At 39.6% G+C, this 20,472-nt stretch overlaps 1 protein-coding gene across 1 annotated transcript in view; it reads left to right on the plus strand.

Annotated features, from left to right (window-relative positions):
- NWD2 (NACHT and WD repeat domain containing 2) overlaps positions 1-20,472 on the plus strand; it is a 228,536-nt gene that overhangs the window by 195,286 nt on the left and 12,778 nt on the right. The window contains exons 4-5 of the mRNA XM_068974766.1: positions 12,276-12,479; positions 18,512-18,656. Of these exons, the coding sequence (XP_068830867.1) occupies positions 12,276-12,479; positions 18,512-18,656 (349 nt within the window). The remainder of the gene's footprint in view (positions 1-12,275; positions 12,480-18,511; positions 18,657-20,472) is intronic.

The following is a 20,472-nucleotide window of genomic DNA, read 5'->3' on the forward strand; positions in this document are numbered from 1 at the left end:
ATATGTGGGAACTTCAGTACTCTCTGCTTAAGTTTTCTGTAAGTCTAAAACTTCTAAAAAAGAGTCTGCTAATTTTCTAAATATCACTTGAAAATATGATCAAATATTGAGTTTTCAAGCCAGGCTGTGGGGGCAATTATTTTATGCTTTGTATGTTTCTCTATTTATCAATTTCTCAGAGTTAGAATATAGAAACTTAAGCAGAATTCTGTCTCTCCCATTATGTAAATTAGTAATATGGTGAGTGATTTTAAAAATTGATAAATTAAGTCTCTTATGGAATAATGCAAAGATACAAGCTAAAAATTGCTGAACTTCTTTGTACACAAATCTTGATACAAAGAGTAAGATGGATTTCTAAAAGTGGAATTTCATACCTACTGCCAAATTACATTGTCAGCAAAGTTCTACCTACTTTTACTGGCACTCATTGTCTTGAGTGCCCATTTGCTTATTGCCTGGACACCACTAAGTATTATTTTTTTCTGTTTGATGAGCAAAAAGATCTGATCATATGTGTTTTCATTTGCCATCCGCTGAGTATTAATAAAGTATCATTACTATCTTTCGTGCTTACTGGTGTTGGTTCTTCTGCTTCTGAGAACCTGTTCATGTGTTTGTCCGTTTTCCCATTGCTATATAAGAACTCTGTACAAAAGTTTTGAATGTTACCATTCTCTCCTCTCTGCTCTTTTACGACACCATTCTACTCTTCCACCTCCTGCCTCTGTTACCACTCAAAGGCTGGTGATCAACCTTGTGCTCTTTTCACTCTAATTCCTTCCTGAACTATTTAATGCACACAGATCTCTGACTGCTCTCCCAGAAGGAAAGCCCAAAAGGAGTGGGAGACCATCATGGTCTTGTTAGTATCATCAACCTTCCTGCCTTCCCTAGGAATAAGGGGGCTCCAGGGATGTTCCCTGGTGGCTCAGAGGTTAAAGCGTCTGACTCCAATGTGGGAGACCCGGGTTTGATCCCTGGGTTGGGAAGATCCCCTGGAGAAGGAAATGGTAACCCACTCCAGTATTCTTGCCTGGAGAACCCCATGGACGGAGAGGCCTGGTAGGCTACAGTCCATGGGGTTGCAAAGAGTCAGACACAACTGAGCGACTTCACTTTTTTTCACAGATGTTCAGTGCTCACACTGGGATGTGCTGTGCTTAGTCGCTCAGTCGTGTCTGACTCTTTGTGACCCCATGAACCATAGCCCACCAGGCTCCTCTGTTCATGGGATTCTCCAGGCAAGAATACTGGAGTTGGTTGCCGTGCCCTCCTCTAGGGGATCTTCCCAACCCGGGGATTGAATCCAGGTCTCCCGCACTGCAGGTGGATTTTTTTTTACCATCTGAGCCACCAGCGAAGCTCCTCAAACTGGGATAATCCTGAGCAAACCGAAATGATCGGTCACCCTGTGAGTCAAGTGCCCAATAAATATTTGCTGAATGAATGCATGATGATTCCCAGGATTACTTTTCCAGCCAAATTGCTCTTTTGACTTTATAGATCCATTTCTAATTGCTTCATGAACAGTACCACTTAAATAATAGCATCTCACATCGAATATGTCCAAACTCTCTCCCCACTGAAGTGAAAGTCACTCAGTCGTGTCCAACTTTTTGTGACCCCATGGGCTATACAGTCCATGGGATTCTCCAGGCCAGAATACTGGAGTGGGTAGCCTTTCCCTTACTCCAGAGGATCTTTCCAATCCAGGGATTGAACCCAGGACTCCCACATTACAGGTGGATTCTTTACCAGCTGAGCTATAAGAGAAGCCCAAGAATACTGGAGTGGGTAGCCTATCCCTTCTCCAGCAGATCTTCCCAACCCAGGAACTGAACCAGAGTCTCCTGCGTTACAGGCGGATTCTTTACCCACTACCCCCTGTAAAAAAACAAGCAACCAAAACAACAGTAAAACCCTGCTCTTCTGTATTCACATTCTCAATGAATTCTTTCTCTAGCATTTTAGAATCTCAGTAATCTTTACACATTTCTTGGTTTTATAAGGCAACTGTTTGCAGTTAGGGTTGCAACCTGAACTTTGAACTGATTTAAATTAACTACAAACTCCAACATGGTACTGTTGCCCAACCCTTTTTACCCTTTTGGCTGTTTCCTTTGCTCCAGTGTTTTTTAGGAATTGTCAACTTAACTAAAAGGGTAAAATAAGGCAAACTTGAAAGTACAAAAAGCTGAGTTTATTCAGGAGTAGCAGAAGAACTGCAATTTGAAATATGCAAACTGTATGGAGTCTGATGAGCCTTTGAGGGAGGCTGTCTTTATGGGCAGGAAATGTAAAGAGGAGAGAGTTCAGGGAGAGTCTCTTAAAGTCAAAAATAAACAGAGGCCAACCTTGAAAATTCCTCAAGCAGATAAAACCAGTCCAGTCATACAAACAAAGCTCAACTCAGCTTATTTTGTGAGACCAACCCCACCCTGGTCATTTCTTGCTCATGCTTCTGGAAACCATCAGCCTAATTTTCCAAGGTTAATATGAGACAATCCCTGACTAATTTAAGAAAATTCCAATATTATCAGTTTTCTGTAAATCAGGCTTTTACAAGAAATCAGTTTCTCAGACCTTAAGATTTGCTTTCCTAAGGATATTCCTAAGGATATATATCCTCTATAGTTCCATTTCAGACTGAAATTCTTTTACAGAATAATAGTTATTTTTCAGGTAATGAAACTTTGTTACAGAGAAAAGCACATTGTACTAAGTAAAAGGTAGCAGAATTACATGGATATAAGTAAATATTTGTATCAGTTAAGTTCAGTGATGGGTTTCAATGTATAAAGTTAATAACTATAGTTAAACTATGAATATAAATTTTAAGAAAAAAAGGTAAATTATAATTTTATATGAGCTGAAACTCTCAAAAAAACTAAATCATAGCATTAACTTAGTTATTCTGTTAGGTAAATCACTTAATCTACAACTTTGCCTTCTCAATACATTTTAGGATGAATTGCCAAAGATACCGAATATTATGTTAACAAAAACTGCTTCATTTTTTTCATCTTTATGCCTATATTAGCTCAGACTGCCATAACAAAATACCAGAGAAGGGGTGGCTTAAACAACAGAAACTTACTTTCTCAGAGTTCTGTAATTTGGAAGTCTGGATCAAGGTACAGCATTGGTGGGACTGTGATGATAAAGCTCTCCTTGGCTTGAAGATGGCTGCCTCCTCTCTGTGTTCTAGTTTGACAAAAAAAAAAGGGTTTTCGTGTTACTCCCTTGTCTTAGAAGGGCACCAGAGTGGAGTAAGGCTCCACCTTTATGACCTCACATAACCTTAATTACCTCCTAAAAGACCCTATCTCATTCACATGGAGGGTTAGGTCTTCAATTTTTTTTTAAATTTATATTTTGCATGTGGATTGTCAGCTCCCCTTGAAGTATTGCCTGTGTTCTCTGTAAAGTTAATTCGACACATCTGTTGCTGTTTTACGCACTAACACAGTTAACCCAGGTTCATACTTTTAAGCCTCTTTTTCCCCACCCTGAAGAGTGGAGGAGTTTGTTCTTGTCTCACCATGTATTGTCTCATCTTCACGCCACCTGTAAACAACCATTTACCCATTTTTTCCTCCTTTCTATCTTCTGTTTCTTTCTTTAATCAAGAGCCATTTCTTTCCCTTCTCAATCTATCCAGCTGTATATTTCTATTACATTGTATGTAGGTTTGAGTGCACTGAGTATGTATGTTTCTCTATAAACTGTTTAAAGTAATGGTGTCTAAAATATTGCCAAGTATTTACATTTCACAGAGTGCTTTTACCTGGAGTAACTATTCGATTCTCAAAAGAAACCAGACCAGATATATGACCAAAGGTAAAATTTTATCTCTGCTTACAGATGTAAAAGCTGAGACCCAAGGAGGTTAAGTGACTTTCTAAGGTTACTCCTAACAGTTTGCCTTTTTCTAACCTCAAAATACATTTTTTGCATGCATTAATGTCTCTATGTCTCTATATCCTATTTCAGAAACTCTTGTTTGTAGTACATGAAACACAGACTCACTGGATATTTTTTGGAATGGATATTTTTTGCCCAGAAAGATGCAAGATGTAAATAATCATTATATACTGACAATTTCATCATGGGTATCTGGATGATTGAATTACATGAAGAATGCTAACCATTATGTGCTAAGCATATCTGCTCACATCCAGTCTTGGCAATCATGAATGCAAGAGTGTACCTCTAATGACTGAGAGATGACCAGTTAGAAAAGGCAGAGGAACCAGAGATCAAATTGCCATCTGCTGGATCATCGAAAAAGCAAGAGAGCTCCAGAAAAACATCTATTGCTGCTTTATTGACTGTGCCAACGCCTTTGACTGTGTGGATCACAATAAACTGTGGAAAATTCTGAAAGAGATGGGAATACCAGACCACCTGACCTGCCTCTTGAGAAGTCTGTATGCAGGTCAGGAAGCAACAGTTAGAACTGGACATGGAACAACAGACTGGTTCCAAATAGGAAAAGGAGGACGTCAAGGCTGTATATTGTCACCCTGCTTATTTAACTTACATGCAGAGTACATCACGAGAAATGCTGGGCTTGAAGAAGCACAAGCTGGAATCAAGATTGTCGGGAGAATTATCAATAACCTCAGATATGCAGATGACACCACCCTAATGGCAGAAAATGAAGAGGAACTAAAAAGCCTCTTGATGAAAGTGAAAGTGGAGAGTGAAAAAGTTGGCTTAAAGCTCAATATTCAGAAAACGAAAATCATGGCATCTGGTCCCATCACTTCATGGCAAATAGATGGGGAAACGGTGGAAACAGTGTCAGACTTTATTTTGGGGGGCTCCAAAATCACTGCAGGTGGTGACTGCAGCCATGAAATTAAAAGATGCTTACTCTGTGGAAGAAAAGTTGTGACCAACCTAGATAGCATATTCAAAAGCAGAGACATTACTTTGCCAACAAAGGTCCGTCTAGTCAAGGCTCTGGTTTTTCCTGTGGTCATGTATGGATGTGAGAGTTGGACTGTGAAGAAAGCTGAGCGCTGAACAATTGATGCTTTTGAACTGTGGTGTTGGAGAAGACTCTTGAGAGTCCCTTGGACTGCAAGGAGATCCAACCAGTCCATCCTGAAGGAGATCAGTCCTGGGTGTTCATTGGAAGGAATGACGCTAAAGCTGAAACTCCAGTACTTTGGCCACCTCATGCGAAGAGTTGACTCACTGGAAAAGACTCTGATGCTGGGAGGGATTGGGGGCAGGAGGAAAAGGGGATGACAGAGGATGAGATGGCTAGATGGCATCACCAACTCAATGGACGTGAGTCTGAGTGAACTCCAGGAGATGGTGATGGACAGGGAGGCCTAGCGTGCTGCAATTCATGGGGTCACAAAGAGTCAGACACAACCGAGCGACTGAATTGAACTGAACTGATTACCCTTTTGTCTGTTGGTGCTAAACATATCTTTCTTAAAGTTCTTATCTAGATCATCCTTAGTATAGACATTATGTAGTCCTAACAAATAACATTTTAGTCATTTGTCATTATTATTTCCAATTCAACCTGTGTATTAGTCACAGTTCTCCAGAAAAACAAAACCAATAGGAGATTATAATTAAAGGGGTATATATATTTATGATTATAAGAAATTAGCTCATATGATCATGGAGGCCAAGAGGTTCCATGATCTTCCCTCTGCAAGCTAGAGCCTCAGGAAACCAGTTGTGTAGTTCCAGCCTGAGTCCAAAGACCTGAGACCCACCAGGGCCTGTGGTAGAAGTCCCAGTCCAAGTGCTGGAAAAGACCAATGCCCCAGCTCAACACAGGCGAACAGAAAGGGACTTTTTCCTTCTTCCATCTTTTTATTCTCTTCAGGCCCTCAATGAACTGGATGATTTCCACTCATACTCGAGAAGGCAGTCTATTAACACTTCACTCAGTCTGCTGATTCAAATGCTAATCTCATCCAGAAACACCCTCACAGACACACTCCAAATAATGTTCTGCCAAATATCTGGGCACCCCATGGTCAAGGTGATACATAAAACCAAGCATCATATCCCCCCTTCTCCAGCTTCTTTCATTCCCTGTGACACAGGACACAAAGTATGAGTAATCAAGTTGCAATCCACTGCTAACTAAATTACCTTATGTTTATATTTAGAAAATCTTAAGTCAGTTGTGAAGGTGTTTCTTGACTTTGGAAAAAGTGTGTGAAGCAGGTTCAGATGATTCTTGGAATGGTTTAGTTGTCTCATTTGGCAACAGAGTACTGATGGCTGTGAGCTCCAAGGACTACATCACAATCATCTTCGTCTCTCCACCCAATGGCAGATAAATCGAATGCAACACCCGAGGCCACAACACTGACCGTCCTGCAGTCCTTGTGAACAGTGGCCCCTGGAAGTGTGCAGTGCATGCTTGCACAGACATGTGTAATGGCCTGATTAGAACGGTCATCACAAGGATGTAAGCCATCTGCAGGTACTCTCAGGAGGGAGCACAGCACCATATAACTTAATGAAGTAGAAAGAATGAGATTACTGAAAGCCCTGTATTCAAGCATTAGTATCTCCACATCTTCTTAGAGAGGTGGTTTGGACAAGCCAGGTGAGGTCTGTGAGCTTTGGTGTCCTCTGCTGCAACTCCCTATTTCAAAGAATCGTGAACATTAAATGAAATCAAGTACAACAGCAAATTGTATATATTAATGTGAATTTTATCCCTTCTACAGGGGATCTTCCCCACACAGGAATTGAACCAGGGTCTCCTGCATTTCAGCAGATTCTTTACCAGCTGAACTACCAGGAAAGCCCCTTAAGAAAGAATAGAGAAGCTTAAAGAAAGGAAGGGATAGTCCCATCTACCTTGCATTAGTGACTGGGTTGAAGGGAACGGGGCATTTGAAGAGTACGTACTTCAGTTTGTTGTGGCATCAATGGGGGGAGGGGACGCAGGTGATGGAATCTCGCCTTTCTCATGCAGCTTTCCCATGAGTGATGGCTCATCAACAGCAGCCCAGGGAGCAATTGCGCACCTGCCTTTGAAGCCTAGTTTCCATAACCCCAGAAAGACTATCCTCACCAGTCTTTCCTGATATCCCAGAACAGAGTAAAAGCAAAGACATACTGAGCTCCCAACACCATGGAGAATAAATCAACCTCTCTTTTCTGTTTGCTGCAAGAAAAACTGCATGGTATCAGACTCAGACTTCAAAGATTCTCAATTGCACACCAGGCAGAACTAACCGCACATAAAGAACTTGAGGGCGGAATGGGAGAGGACAAGGACAAGCAAAAAAAGAAATCAATGCTTGTGCAAAGGAAAAGAAAAATCAATTGAGGGGAAAGAAAATGTTATCCCTAAGCCTTTGAAAGCAGTGGCTTAGACATATCCCTATCAGCATAAGGAAAGAAAAGATGATAAATAGAGAGTCCTTTTACACTTAAGTTCTCAGTTGCAAGGAAATCAATAGCTAAAAAACTATCTTTTTTTTTAATTGAGGTGAAATTCATATCACATATAATTAACCACTATAAAGTGAACAATTCTGTGCCATTAGTACATTTACAATATCGTGCAAACATCTCTATCTAGTTCCAAAGCCTCTAGAAGTATTTCTTATTCTAGAATTTTATATACAGAAACTACACTAGAAATTTTTCTTAGACTTTGCAATCATTTGGGCTTAACTCCCAGATTGTATTTAAGCCCTCATTTGGATTGTTGCTTCCTACCTAACTAATATTAGACATCTTCAGTGTTTCAAGATGGGCCATTTGATTAGGTGAATGGGAGAGGCAATTATGAATTTCCAGACTCAGGAGAAATCCCATAGACTTATGTTCATGTGTATATTGACAAAATATTCAAGCAACTCAGTGAAAATTTGAAAATTATTTCAGCCATATGCATTTCTTTAATTCAGGGTCATGCAGGCAGACGGAGCAGTGATATAACTAATATATATGGACCTCAATGCAAAATCAAATATAGTTCCTCAACTCTTCATCAGGTTTCTCCAAAAACTGGTTTAACCAAGTTGCTTGTGCAAAGGAACAGAGAAACCCTCTAAGCAGTGGCTTAGATGTATCCATTTCAGCACATAAGAAGGCAAGGATGACGCAAAGAGTAGAAGGCCCCTTTGCATTTAAGTTCTCAGTTCTCTCAAGACTGGTTTAACCAAGCTAAAAATTACCTTCTTGAAAATCGGAGTCAGAAGGATGTAGAAAATCTGACTCTTCTTCTCTTCTGGGAGTGAATAGTCTACTGACAGTGAACAGAAAATAATGCTTTCTTGGGCATATAGTTTCTATAGCTGCTGCAGGGTCATCCCTACGGCATGACTGCTCTCCCTGGCTACAGGGCTAAGGAATACTGATCAGGAAACCAAGACTGGACCTCCATCTTGCCACTGGCACTTTTACCGTTAGCATTTTAGACGTAGCCCCGAATCTCTACCCCTGCTCTGAACCATTGACCGTGGAAGCTGAACTTTGTCACTGAGTTGGACTGTATCTTCCTCTAAATTGACGTTGCCATTCCTGGCAGATACAGGTATGCTGTGTGTGTTACCTTGTAACTGTAGCCACACAGAACCCCAAAAAATCTTCCTGAAAAGTGTGGTAGCAAACTCCCTTCTTACAGTTTCTCTTTTTGCCATTTTTCAAATACTGAGATAAGACAGAATCCTATCTGGGACTCCTGAAAAGTAACTGCTTCATGATTTATGAGCATTCTACCCAAAGGAAGAATCAATAGAGAGAAGGCAAAGACTTGGGGAGAACAATCCAATAAGTAACTTTAAGCCTATCTCACATTATTACTTTTCTGAAGTTCTGTGTTAGCACTTTTTATATAGCAGGCGCTCAATATAATTTGCTATTTGAATGGGATAAGGATATTTTTTCTTCTTTAGTAATCTCCACCCTAAGGAATATTTTACCTTACTGTATTGATCAAATAATGTTAGTATTTGGTGCCAGCTGTTCAACTCAAATAATTACTTTTAAATAGCCTTCTATTTATTTTGTAATGATCTGCTGTGTTCCCTGTCTTGTCCCTTTGGTGCTTGCGAACCATTACTCATGAGACCCCATATGCATTGCCCATAGCAAGTGGTCCTTAAAGTCTATTGAGGAATCAATAGATTCATTTGTAACCACATTTTAAAATCCAGATTTCTAGGTTCCCCAAGCCCAGTGGTCCTTAGGTCTGAGAAGGCATCTTGTAACCTGCTAAAAAACACCCTGGGTGATGTGGTGCTTGTCATCATGAAGCATATTTCAGAAACTGATCCATAGATTTGATCCTGGCCTAGACTCTGTGACCAGCCTTATTTAGAGCAGAGAGAAGATGGAGACCAACAATAAATTGATAATATAGAGATGATGGTCCTTCCCTGGGACATGATCTTGTTTCACTAGTCACTATTATGTCCTCTTTCCTACTTCATGCCTGAAATCCAGCTGGTATTTCCCTGGATCTTGGTTGCTGAGTCCATCACATTCTTAGGCTTCATTGGTTGCTGGCTAAAGAATTGTCGGTTACTAAACCCCATATTTAATGTTCTGGCTGTTTACCAAGTCTTTCATCCAATGACCAAACTCCATTGTTTGCTTTGGGAATTCCTCCAAAAAGTCCTACCCCTAGTGTTTAGAAGTCCACTTAGTCCCTCCCTTGCCCAGGTAAGTTTGCGGCTAATTCTCCAAGCACAAAAACCTCACTCTTCACAACAGATATTTCTGACTGAAGATCCTGACTATCCTCATCCAGAATTACCCAAGAGGAATAGGATACTCACCTATTAGTCCCTCAGTCATGTCCGCCTCTTGTGACCCCATAGCCTGCAGCCCACCAGGCTCCTCTGTCCATGGAGATTCTCCAGGCAAGAATACTGCAGTGAGTTGCCACGCCCTCCTCCAGGGGATCTTCCCAACCCAGGGATTGAACCAGCATTGCAGGCGGGTATCTGAGCCACCAGGGTAGCCCATTCACCAGGCTGGCTCCCCATAGAAGGATCATCTCTGCCTCTATCTGTGGTAGAGTGAGAGGTCATGCCTGCTCGTTTAGACAAGCTTAACACAAGAGATTTTAGAAGAGGAATTGTTAAGTGAAAAACAAGTCTAAATGGTATTATTTTTGTTACATACAGCCTGTTGTCATGAATAGCCCTAAACAAATGCAGATTCAAATAAAAGTGCTCTTAAGTGGTGTTCAGGATTGAAGCGAAGGTTGCTGACAAAACTGATACTTTCCCAAATTGTTACTTTACCTGCTGAGAGCTGAAATACTATCTTTACACAAAAGATGAAGTTTCAAATAAGAATAGAACAAACTCCAAGGATATCTTTCTCTGTCTTGGTTCATTCAAGTAGTCAATAAATATGCTTTTTAATACTTTCTATGTGCCAGGAATAAAAAGCTCTGGTCTCTGCCCCCATGAGGTTTATCATCTTATATTACAGTTTAGGTCATGAATTTATGTAGGAAATAGGTCTATCCAGTACTTTTCTTCTCCCACCTGCCTGTCTGAGATGAAAAGAACATTCTGGGTTGCAGAGATAGTAAAAAATGCTCCCAAGGAAGCCAAACCACAATTCACCTTCTAGTGGGTCGACTTTCAGTAGTGGAAGCTTATGGCAAAGGTGCTAGTCAACAGGAAGAAAGGATGAAGATGACCACAAATTAAACAGAAATCTTCCCATGGATATTATAAAGCAGACCAACATGCCTTGGATAGTATAGATCTGTGGTAGAGTTCTGTATGTTCCTTCTATTTCTACCAGATAAGACACTAAAGATTAATTGAAACATCAGGTGCTGGCTATATAAGCTAATATTTTTGACAGCTTACACCAGTGGTTCAGACACCTGGAGGGCTTGCTAAAACACAGATTTAACTCAGCTATATCAGCAGAGTTTCTGATTCAGGAGGTCTGAGATGGGCCTTGAGAACTTGCATGCCTAACAAATTCTCAGATAACACAGATGGTGCTGGTCTGAGGACATTTTGAGAAGCATGGGCTTAAGCAAACACTTAGAGGAGCCTTTGAAAGTGTTGCTCCATGAGGAGTATACACAGCGTCATTAGGCATAAAAAATTTAAATATCTGTAGTTTTTCTCACTACAAAATAATACATTTCCATTGCAAAAGAAATTTTAATACAAAAGCAGTAAGTTCATAAAACAACCAAAATAAATTTAAAACCATTCGAGTGAAAAGTAGCCCTTGGTAACCTTGCTGTGTATTCTTATAAAATCTCTATGTGTATATGTTATGTTTATGTGTGTACATATATATGATCTCTTTCTCATATATATATAATGTATATACAATATCAGATTCATCTTATACACATTTTTTACTTAATAGTATATTATAAAAATCTTTCTGCAGCAATAGAGTTCTGAAACATAATTTGGCACATCCTTTGAATAGAGATACCAAATTATGTTTAAATGTATTCAAGTGTTCCCACTTGCTGGACACTTAGGTTCAACTCTTTTCTGTTCAAACAGGTTCAGCATAAATATGCTGATAAGTCGTTATGTACATCCTTATTTTCTAAAGACAGATTTCCAGAAGAAAAATTGCCAAAACTCATGTATTTTAAGTCGTTTCATATGTATTATCAGAATACCCTTCAAAGAAATATTGGATCAATTTACACACCCATCAGCTCTACAGAGGCATTTTCTCATGTCCACATAACGCTGAGCACATTTTCCTTTGCCAGTTTAATAGGGACAAAATGATATCTTGTTTATATTTTTAATTTTTTCAGTTACCAGAGGGATCTGTCATACTCAGTGATTTCATACTTCTTTCATTTGTAGCTGTGTAAATCTGGGGCTTAGAATTAAACTATTAACTCTATACAAAGCAATTTTTGTTTTTTTGTGAGTTTATATGTTTGATATTTCATAGAGTCCAACACATCATTTTTTTTTTTTTTGGCATGAACCAACCAAAATTCTCAAAATAGGTAAATTTTGTTATATTATGTAAACTCTGGGGAAATTTCTTTGTTACGAAATTCTGTAGTTTGGATTTGTCCAATATGCAATCCCAGTATGTGAATTTATTATACTACAATATAAATGGTCTAATTTCACTTACAAAGTAATCCATGTGAAAACATATCCACTGTGATTAAAAGAGGCAATTGATGGAATAAAGTATCTTGTTATCTATTCATTAATATTTATCGAGTAGTCATATGATGTGAACACTAAAGCCGACTTTCTTGGTGACACACTAAACTGAATTTTCTTGGTGACACACAGGGCCTATTAGGTGAAAAATATGGGAACATCCGAATCCCCGGAGAAGTTGAAGCCTCAGAGTTTGAAATGATCTTGGATGCTGCCATAGAGGCGAAGCTGGACACCAAGTTACTGGAAGACTGGTACTGTCGGGATGAGAACTCAGTGCCAGCCGCATATTACCTCATACCCAGATCAGAAATGCTGAAAAGCAATAAAAATGCAGTAAGTTATCTTTCTCTCCAGAGTGTGTCTCTCCCTACATTTTTAAACTGCTTACGTCATGCAAGGGTGGTTTTTCTCAACAGAAAAGGCACAGTAGACAGAAAGTTATTCTGCCCTGGACTCTAAATTTCCTTTTAACAACTAAATCCAAAGCTAAGAAATTTTCTAAATTCACCTTTCTTTTTTGATATCTTAGACTTTCCTTCTGGGATCATTTCCTTTTTCCTAAAATATATCTTTTGGAAGTTCCAAAAGAGTGATAAGTTCTATATATCTGAAAATATGTGTATTTTTTTAATGCAAATGTCATGTTTTATTGCTTTTTACTTTTTTTTTTACAATGGAGAAAAGACATTCTCTTTAATAAGTGGTGCTGGAAAAACTGGACGGCTACATATAAAAGAATGAAATCAGAACATTCTCTGTATCATATACAAAAGAAAAAAGTAAAAAAGCTAAACTAACCTACTTTATTTTTTTAATGGTTCTTTTTTTTTTAATTGAGATACAGCTGACATATAACATTACAATAGTTTCAGGTGCACAATATAATGATTTGATATTTGTATATATTATGAAATGATAATCACAAGAAGTCTAGTTAAAATCTGTCACACAAACTTAAAACATTTTTCCTTGTGATGAGTGTTTAAAACCTACTTTCTTAGCAACTTTCAACTGCAATATAGTTGAATATATTTTCCCCCTTTTTCTTCTCTTTTAAATTTATTTATTTTAATTGGAGATTAATTACTTTACAATATTGTATTGGTTTTGCCATACATCAACATGAATCCACCACAGGTGTACACATGTTCCCCATCCTGAACCCCCCTCCCTCCTCCCTCCCCATTCCATCCCTCTGGGTCATCCCAGTGCACCAGCCCCAAGCATCCTGTATCCTGCATCAAACCTGGACTGGTGATTCATTTCACATATGATATTATACATGTTTCAATGCCATTCTCCCAAATCATCCCACCCTCTCCTTCTCCCACAGAGTCCAAAAGACTGTTCTATACATCTGTGTCTCTTTTGCTGTCTCGCATACAGGTTTATCATTACCATCTTTCTAAATTCCATATATATGCGTTAATATACTATATTGGTATTTTTCTTTCTGGCTTACTTCACTCTGTATAATAGGCTCCAGTTCATCCACCTCATTAGAACTGATTCAAATGTATTCTTTTTAATGGCTGAGTAATACTCCATTGTGTGTATGTACCATGGCTTTCTTATCCATTCATCTGCCAATGGACATCTAGGTTGCTTCCATGTCCTGGCTATTATAAACAGTGCTGTGATGAACATTGGGGTACATGTGTCTCTTTCAATTCTGGTTTCCTTGGTGTGTATGCCCAGCAGTGGGATTGCTGGGTTATAAGGCAGTTCTATTTCCAATTTTTTAAGGAATCTCCACACTGTTCTCCATAGTGGCTGTACTAGTTTGCATTCCCACAAACAGTATAGGAGGGTTCCCTTTTCTCCACACCCTCTCCAGCATTCATTGCTTGTAAACTTTTGGATCGCAGCCATTCTATCTGGCATGAAATGATACCTCATTGTGGTTTTGATTTGCATTTCTCTGATAATGAGTGATGTTGAGCATCTTTTCATGTGTTTGTTAGCCATCTGTATGTCTTCTTGGGAGAAATGTCTATTTAGTTCTTTGGCCCATTTTTTGATTGGGTCGTTTATTTTTCTGGAATTGAGCTGCAGGAGTTGCTTGTATATTTTTGAGATTAGTTGTTTGTCAGTTGCTTCATTCGCTATTATTTTCGTCCATTCTGAAGGCTGTCTTTTCACCTTGCTTATATTTTCCTTTGTTGTACAGAAGCATTTAATTTTAATTAGGTCCGATTTGTTTACTTTTGCTTTTATTTCCAGTATTCTGGGAGGTGGGTCATAGAGGATCCTGCTGTGATTTAATATGTGTATTTTTATCATCTCACTGTAATGTGTATATATTCCAATTGGTGCTTCCTACATTTGTGAATTCATATAGTCTATCAGTTTTAGAAAATTCTCAGCCATCATCTCATCAAATACTGTCTCTCCTCTGTCCTTCTTTCCTTTTAGCTCTTTAGTTGCATGCACAATAGATTGCCTCCCTCTATCCTCCATCTCTTTTCATTTTTCAAATTTTATTGAACTATAGTTGATTTACAGTGTTGTGTTAATTTCTGCTGTATAGCAAAGTGATTTGGAGAAAACAATAGCAACCCACTCCAGTACTCTTGCATGAAAAATCCCATGGGCAGAGGAGCCTGGTAGGCTGCAGTCCATGGGATCGCAAAGAGTCGGACACGACTGAGCAACTTCACTTTCACTTTTATGCACTGGAGAAGGAAATGGCAACCCACTCCAGTGTTCCTGCCTGGAGAATCCCAGGGATGGGGGAGCCTGGTGGGCTGCCATCTAAGGGGTCGCAGAGTCAGACACGACTGAAGTGACTTAGCAGCAGCAACAAAGTGATTGTTATACATATATACACACACACAAACATACATTCTTTTTCATATTCTTTTCCATTATGGTTTATCACGGGATATTAAGTATAGTTCCCTGTGCTATACAGTAGGACTTTGTTGCTTATCCATCCCCTATATAATAGCTTGCATCTGTATCCTCCATGTCTCTTAATTGTCTTTCACGTTATCAATTTCCTTATCTTTCTGTGCTACTATCTGGAAAGTCACTTTAGATCTTTTTTCCAGTTTACCAAATTTCTTCTTCAGCTGTGTCTCCTCTGTGCATTGAGTTTTCAAGTTCAACAGATATATTTTTAATTTGTAAGTTTTTTTTTTTGAGGGGGCAGTATTTTAAAAATCTGACAAGTTATTTTTTATAGTCTTTAGTTTGTCTTTTTTTAGTTCAGTATGTTCTTTAACATTTCATACATTGTTAATTTATTTTCTTGTGTCTTATGTAGAACCTTGCAGAGAGGTTGTGGCATACATGAGTGAAGAGGAACTAAAAAGCCTCTTGATAAAAGTGAAAGAGGAAAGTGAAAAAGTTGGCTTAAAGCTCAACATTCAGAAAACTAAGATCATAGCATCTGGTCCTATCACTTCATGGGAAATAGATGGGGAAACAGTGGAAACAGTGTCAGACTTTATTTGGGGGGGCTCCAAAACCACTGCAGATGGTGATTGCAGCCATGAAATCAAAAGACACTTACTTCTTGGAAGGAAAGTCACGACCAACCTAGATAGCATACTGAAAAGCAGAGACATTGCTTTGCCAACAAAGGTCCGTCTAGTCAAGGCTGTGGTTTTTCCAGTAGTCATGTATGGATGTGAGATGGACTGTGAAGAAAGCTGAGCACTGAAGAACTGATGCTTTTGAACTGTGGTGTTGGAGAAGACTCTTGAGAGTCCCTTGGACTGCAAGAAGATCCAGCCAGTCCATTCTAAAGGAGATCAGTCCTGGGTGTTCACTGGAAGGACTGATGCTAAAGCTGAAACTCCAGTACTTTGGCCACCTGATGCGAAGAGTTGACTCACTGGAAAAGACTCTGATGCTGGGAGGGATTGGGGGCAGGGAGAGAAGGGAAGACAGAGGATGAGATGGTTGGTTGGCATCACCAACTCGATGGACATGAGTTTGGGCGAACTCTGGGAATTGGTGATGGACAGGGCGGCCTGGCGTGCTGTGATTCATGGGGTCACAAAGAGTTGGACACAACTGAGTGACTGGAGTGAACTATGATAGAAACACAGTCATTGTCTCTTCTCCAACTTTGTTCCCAAATGTACCCATCATATGTCCCCTGAAACTAAATGAAGGAGGTGGAGAAAACAGGTGGCCCTAATTATTGCCTAGACCTTTTAAAGAGGTTGAAAAGAAGCCATAGGACTTCCCTGATGGTCTAATGGTTAAGAATCCTCCTGCCAATGCAGGGGACATGGGTTTGATTGCTGGCCCAGGAAGATTTCATATGTTTCAGGGCAACTAAGCCCAAGCACCACAACTACTGAGCCCACATTCTAGAGTCTAGGCTCTGCAACAAGAGAGGTCCACCCATTGCAAATAAGAGAGTAGCCCTCACTTGCCACAACTAGAGAAAGACTGCACAGCCAAATAAATAAAAAAATAAAATTTGAAAAAGAAAAGAAGGCATAGATATCCATTCCTCTTCCAAAGAAAATATCTTTGATAATGCAGTACCCAGCAGCTCCAAGAGGAGAAAAGCCCTGGGTCAGCAACAGCTCTTCATTTAAGATCCCTGTGTTTCAGCCATTCTGACATTTAACAGAAAGCATTTTCTCTATGCAAAATGAAATCATGTCAGATTACTCAATTCTTCTTCTTCTTCCTCACATGTATTTTTTGAAGTTATTATCTGGAAGAATATGGAGAATACTGGGATAAATCCCAAACCATTCACCAGGTAAATATGCCAGGAGTAAAGACAGTAGATGGTAAAGTAGATATCAAAAAACTTGATACCTCAAGAAACCAGTTTTACAAAGCTGAACTCACACCTGTATTCAATTGGCTTTAGCTGTTCCTCCTTTGTCTGATTCTATGAGCCTCTGCTGCTGCTAAGTCGCTTCAGTCGTGTCCGACTCTGTGCGACCCCATAGACGGCAGCCCACCAGGCTCCTCTGCCCCTGGGATTCTCCAGGCAAGAACATTGGAGTGGGTTGCCATTTCCTTCTCCAATGTATGAAAGTGAAAAGTGAAAGTGAAGTCAGTCAGTCCTGTCTGACCCTCAGTGACCCCATGGACTGCAGCCTTCCAGGCTCCTCCGTTGATAGGATTTTCCAGGCAAGAGTACTGGAGTAGGTTGCGATTGCCTTCTCTGTATGAGCCTCTAGGGAAATTTAAATTATTGACTGAACCATGTTTCTGCATAAATTGTTGTTAAGTAAATGACTGTTTGAATAAGATTATCAGCAAGACTCTATAAATGTTACTTTCTTGGTAGGCACTCCTGTTTTATTTCCTAAGTGCTGCTAAGTCACTTCAGTCGTGTCCGACTGTGTGCGACTCCATAGACGGCAGCCCACCAGGCTCCCCTGTCCCTGGGATTCTCCAGGCAAGAACACTGGAGTGGGTTGCCATTTCCTTCTCCAATTATGATAGTGAAAGTGAAAGCGAAGCCGCTCAGTCGTGTCCGACTCTTAGTGACCCCAGGGACTGCAGCACCAGGCTCCTTCGTCCATGGGATTTTCCAGGCAAGAGTACTGGAGTGAGGTGCCAATGCCTTCTCTGATTTTATTTCCTAGAGGATAATAAAAAATAAATGAGGAAGAAACAATTAAAGGCAATTAAATAGTAACATATGAGTCAGTTCAGCTGGTCAGTTGTGTCTGACTCTTTGCAGCACACCAGGCTTCCATGTCCATCACCAACTCCAGAGCTTACTCAAACTCATGTCTGTCAAGTCAGTGATGCCATCCAACCATCTCATCCTCTGTCCTCCCCTTCTTCTCCTGCCTTCAGTCTTTCCCAGCATCAGAGTCTTTTCAAATGAATCAGCTCTTCGCATCAGGTGGCCAAAGTATTGAAGTTTCAGCTTAAGCATCAGTCCTTCCAATGAATATTCAGGACTGATCTCCTTTAGGATGGACTGGTTGGATCTCCTTGCAGTCCAAGGGACTCTCAAGAGTCTTCTCCAACACCACAGTTCAAAAGCATTAATTCTTTGGTGCTCAGCTTTCTTTATCATCCAACTCTCACATCCATACATGACTACTGGAAAAACCATCCTTTTGACTAGTCTGACCTTTAACTATATTGAAGAGATGATTTTGTTACAATATTTGAATCAAAACTCAAGAGTGAAACACACAATGAGAAAATCAAACTAACAAATCCTGTTTGGATTCACACCATTGTGTCCCTTGGGCGAGTTCACATCACTTTCAGGGTACTAGGGAGAGTAAATGAGATACTATCCATTAAGCACCTGTCATGGTAAGGCCCACAGTAGACTTTCAAATAACAATGGTTCTCTTCCTCTTAAATATTGGGTTTTCTTGATGATTTAAGACTAACATCTCACTTTCACCTTTCTAAAGATGCAGCCTTCTGCCAATGACGAGAATGAGAAGACCTGGCAAGAGATATCAGATGAGATCAAGAAGATATTTAAGACTGCTGTAAAACTGTTACATGAAAAGGGGAAAATGAAACACAGCCAAGCCAAGAGGTACCTGTTCTCAGGTAATTTTGTATGCATCTTCAGTAAACTGAGGAATTGATCATTAATAGATGTATTCACTGTTTCCTTTTATGGTTCTGCAAGTTTAATTGTTTTTACTGCCTGATGAAATTTAATTTTTTTAAATGTTTTTATCTTCTGGAGAGACAAGTAATCTTTTTACTCAAAGATAAGCTTTTACGTACTTGAGGAATTCTCCAAAAATATGACTTTAAAAGAAGTCAGAGGAGGCTGAATATAATAGACCAGACTCAGCCAGTATTTCTCAGTTGACCTGTTCATTAATTCACTTGCTCAGCAAACATTTATTGAGGGCATTATATATGCCAGGCACTGGGGCTACAACAATGATGAAGAAGGCAAGGTTTCTGCTCTCCTGGAACTTATTGTTTAGTGAGGAGGAAATAAGTGATAGGCAAGTAATCAAATAAATGAACAATATCATGTCAGAAAGGATAAGTGCTATGAATAAAACACAGTAATAGGATAATAGGGCCTGATGAAGGCTGTGGGGGTCCAGATTTAGATAGGGCAGGTGATAAGGAAATGACTTCTGGGCTAAATGGCAGAATGAATCAGAGCTGGCAGCGCCATATCTAAAATAGAGAATTCCAGGCAGAGGGATTGCCAGGTTCAAGATTCCTGAGACAGGAATGTGCTAAGCAAGTTCTAGGAGCAGGAAGCAAGTAAAGGTTGCCAAGCTCAGAGAAGGAGAGATGAGGTTAGAAGGTGGGCACAGGCCATAATAACAACAGAAATAATCAATAAACAATCTATAATAGGAATATAATAGAGTTTTATTCAGGCCAAACTGAGCACTGTAGCCTGAGAGACAGTTTCAAGAAGCACTTGAATTGTGTTCTACCTGACTACAAAATGAGGGAGGCTTATAGAGGCAAAAATCACAAAGTTACAGTAGGTATCAAGTTGTTTATCAAGAATTATAATTAGAGCTGGCAAGAAGTCACGATGCATGTTAAATAAGGACTGGTTGGGGTCTGAAATGGTCGCATAGTTACAAGGGTAGACCTTGAGACCTAGGCAACTGCTAGCAGATATTATTTTGAGAATAAACTGGTGGTGTTCTTCCATCTGATACAGTTCAGAGAATTCAAGTTCTCAGTGATGCAGGAAAAACGTCTGAAACCACATACACAGTGGCCACTGGTTGCATTTTGGATGCCTGAATCATAGATATTCCATTTTGATTTTTAGATGTATTCTTTCCTTTAGTGGTTAAATCAGATGTACAATGCATGTTTGATGGGCCAGAAGACAGGCTGTTCTATTTAACATACAGTTCAACCCAAATCAGGTATCAGCCAGAATGACTTCCTCATATTTCAATCTGTGAAAATTTCTTCCATCACTGGATAAGATGGGAAGCTATCAGAGGCTGGGAAGTAAGGGAGTGGCAGGATCTAGATTAGCCTTAAAATAAAAAATATCCCTAACTGCTGAGCAGAGACTCACTTGTGGGCCTTTTTCAGCTGTGGAAAAGAGGTTTTATTTTTAGGAATTGCATAGGAAATCACATATCTGAAGGAATATGTCAGTCATAGTTTCCAGGGGATGAACGCTCCTAGGTAAAGTAATTGGTTAAGTAGCATTTATTTTAAGAGGTGATGGCAAAGAATCACTGAAGAAAAAAGCAACAGTATTTGCATTTTCAGACTGGTTTTGTGAATGATGTGGCAAAATGTTTGTGAAAACCTAAGAAGCACTTGATACCATTCTCGCTGGATATGCCTGTATTTTAACCTCAGAGAAAGTACGAATAATCTCGACAAATTCATTCTCCAGAAGATGTCAAAAATT

This window comes from Capricornis sumatraensis, chromosome 7 (genome assembly GCF_032405125.1).
Source record: "Capricornis sumatraensis isolate serow.1 chromosome 7, serow.2, whole genome shotgun sequence".
Classification (NCBI taxonomy): Eukaryota; Metazoa; Chordata; class Mammalia; order Artiodactyla; family Bovidae; genus Capricornis; species Capricornis sumatraensis.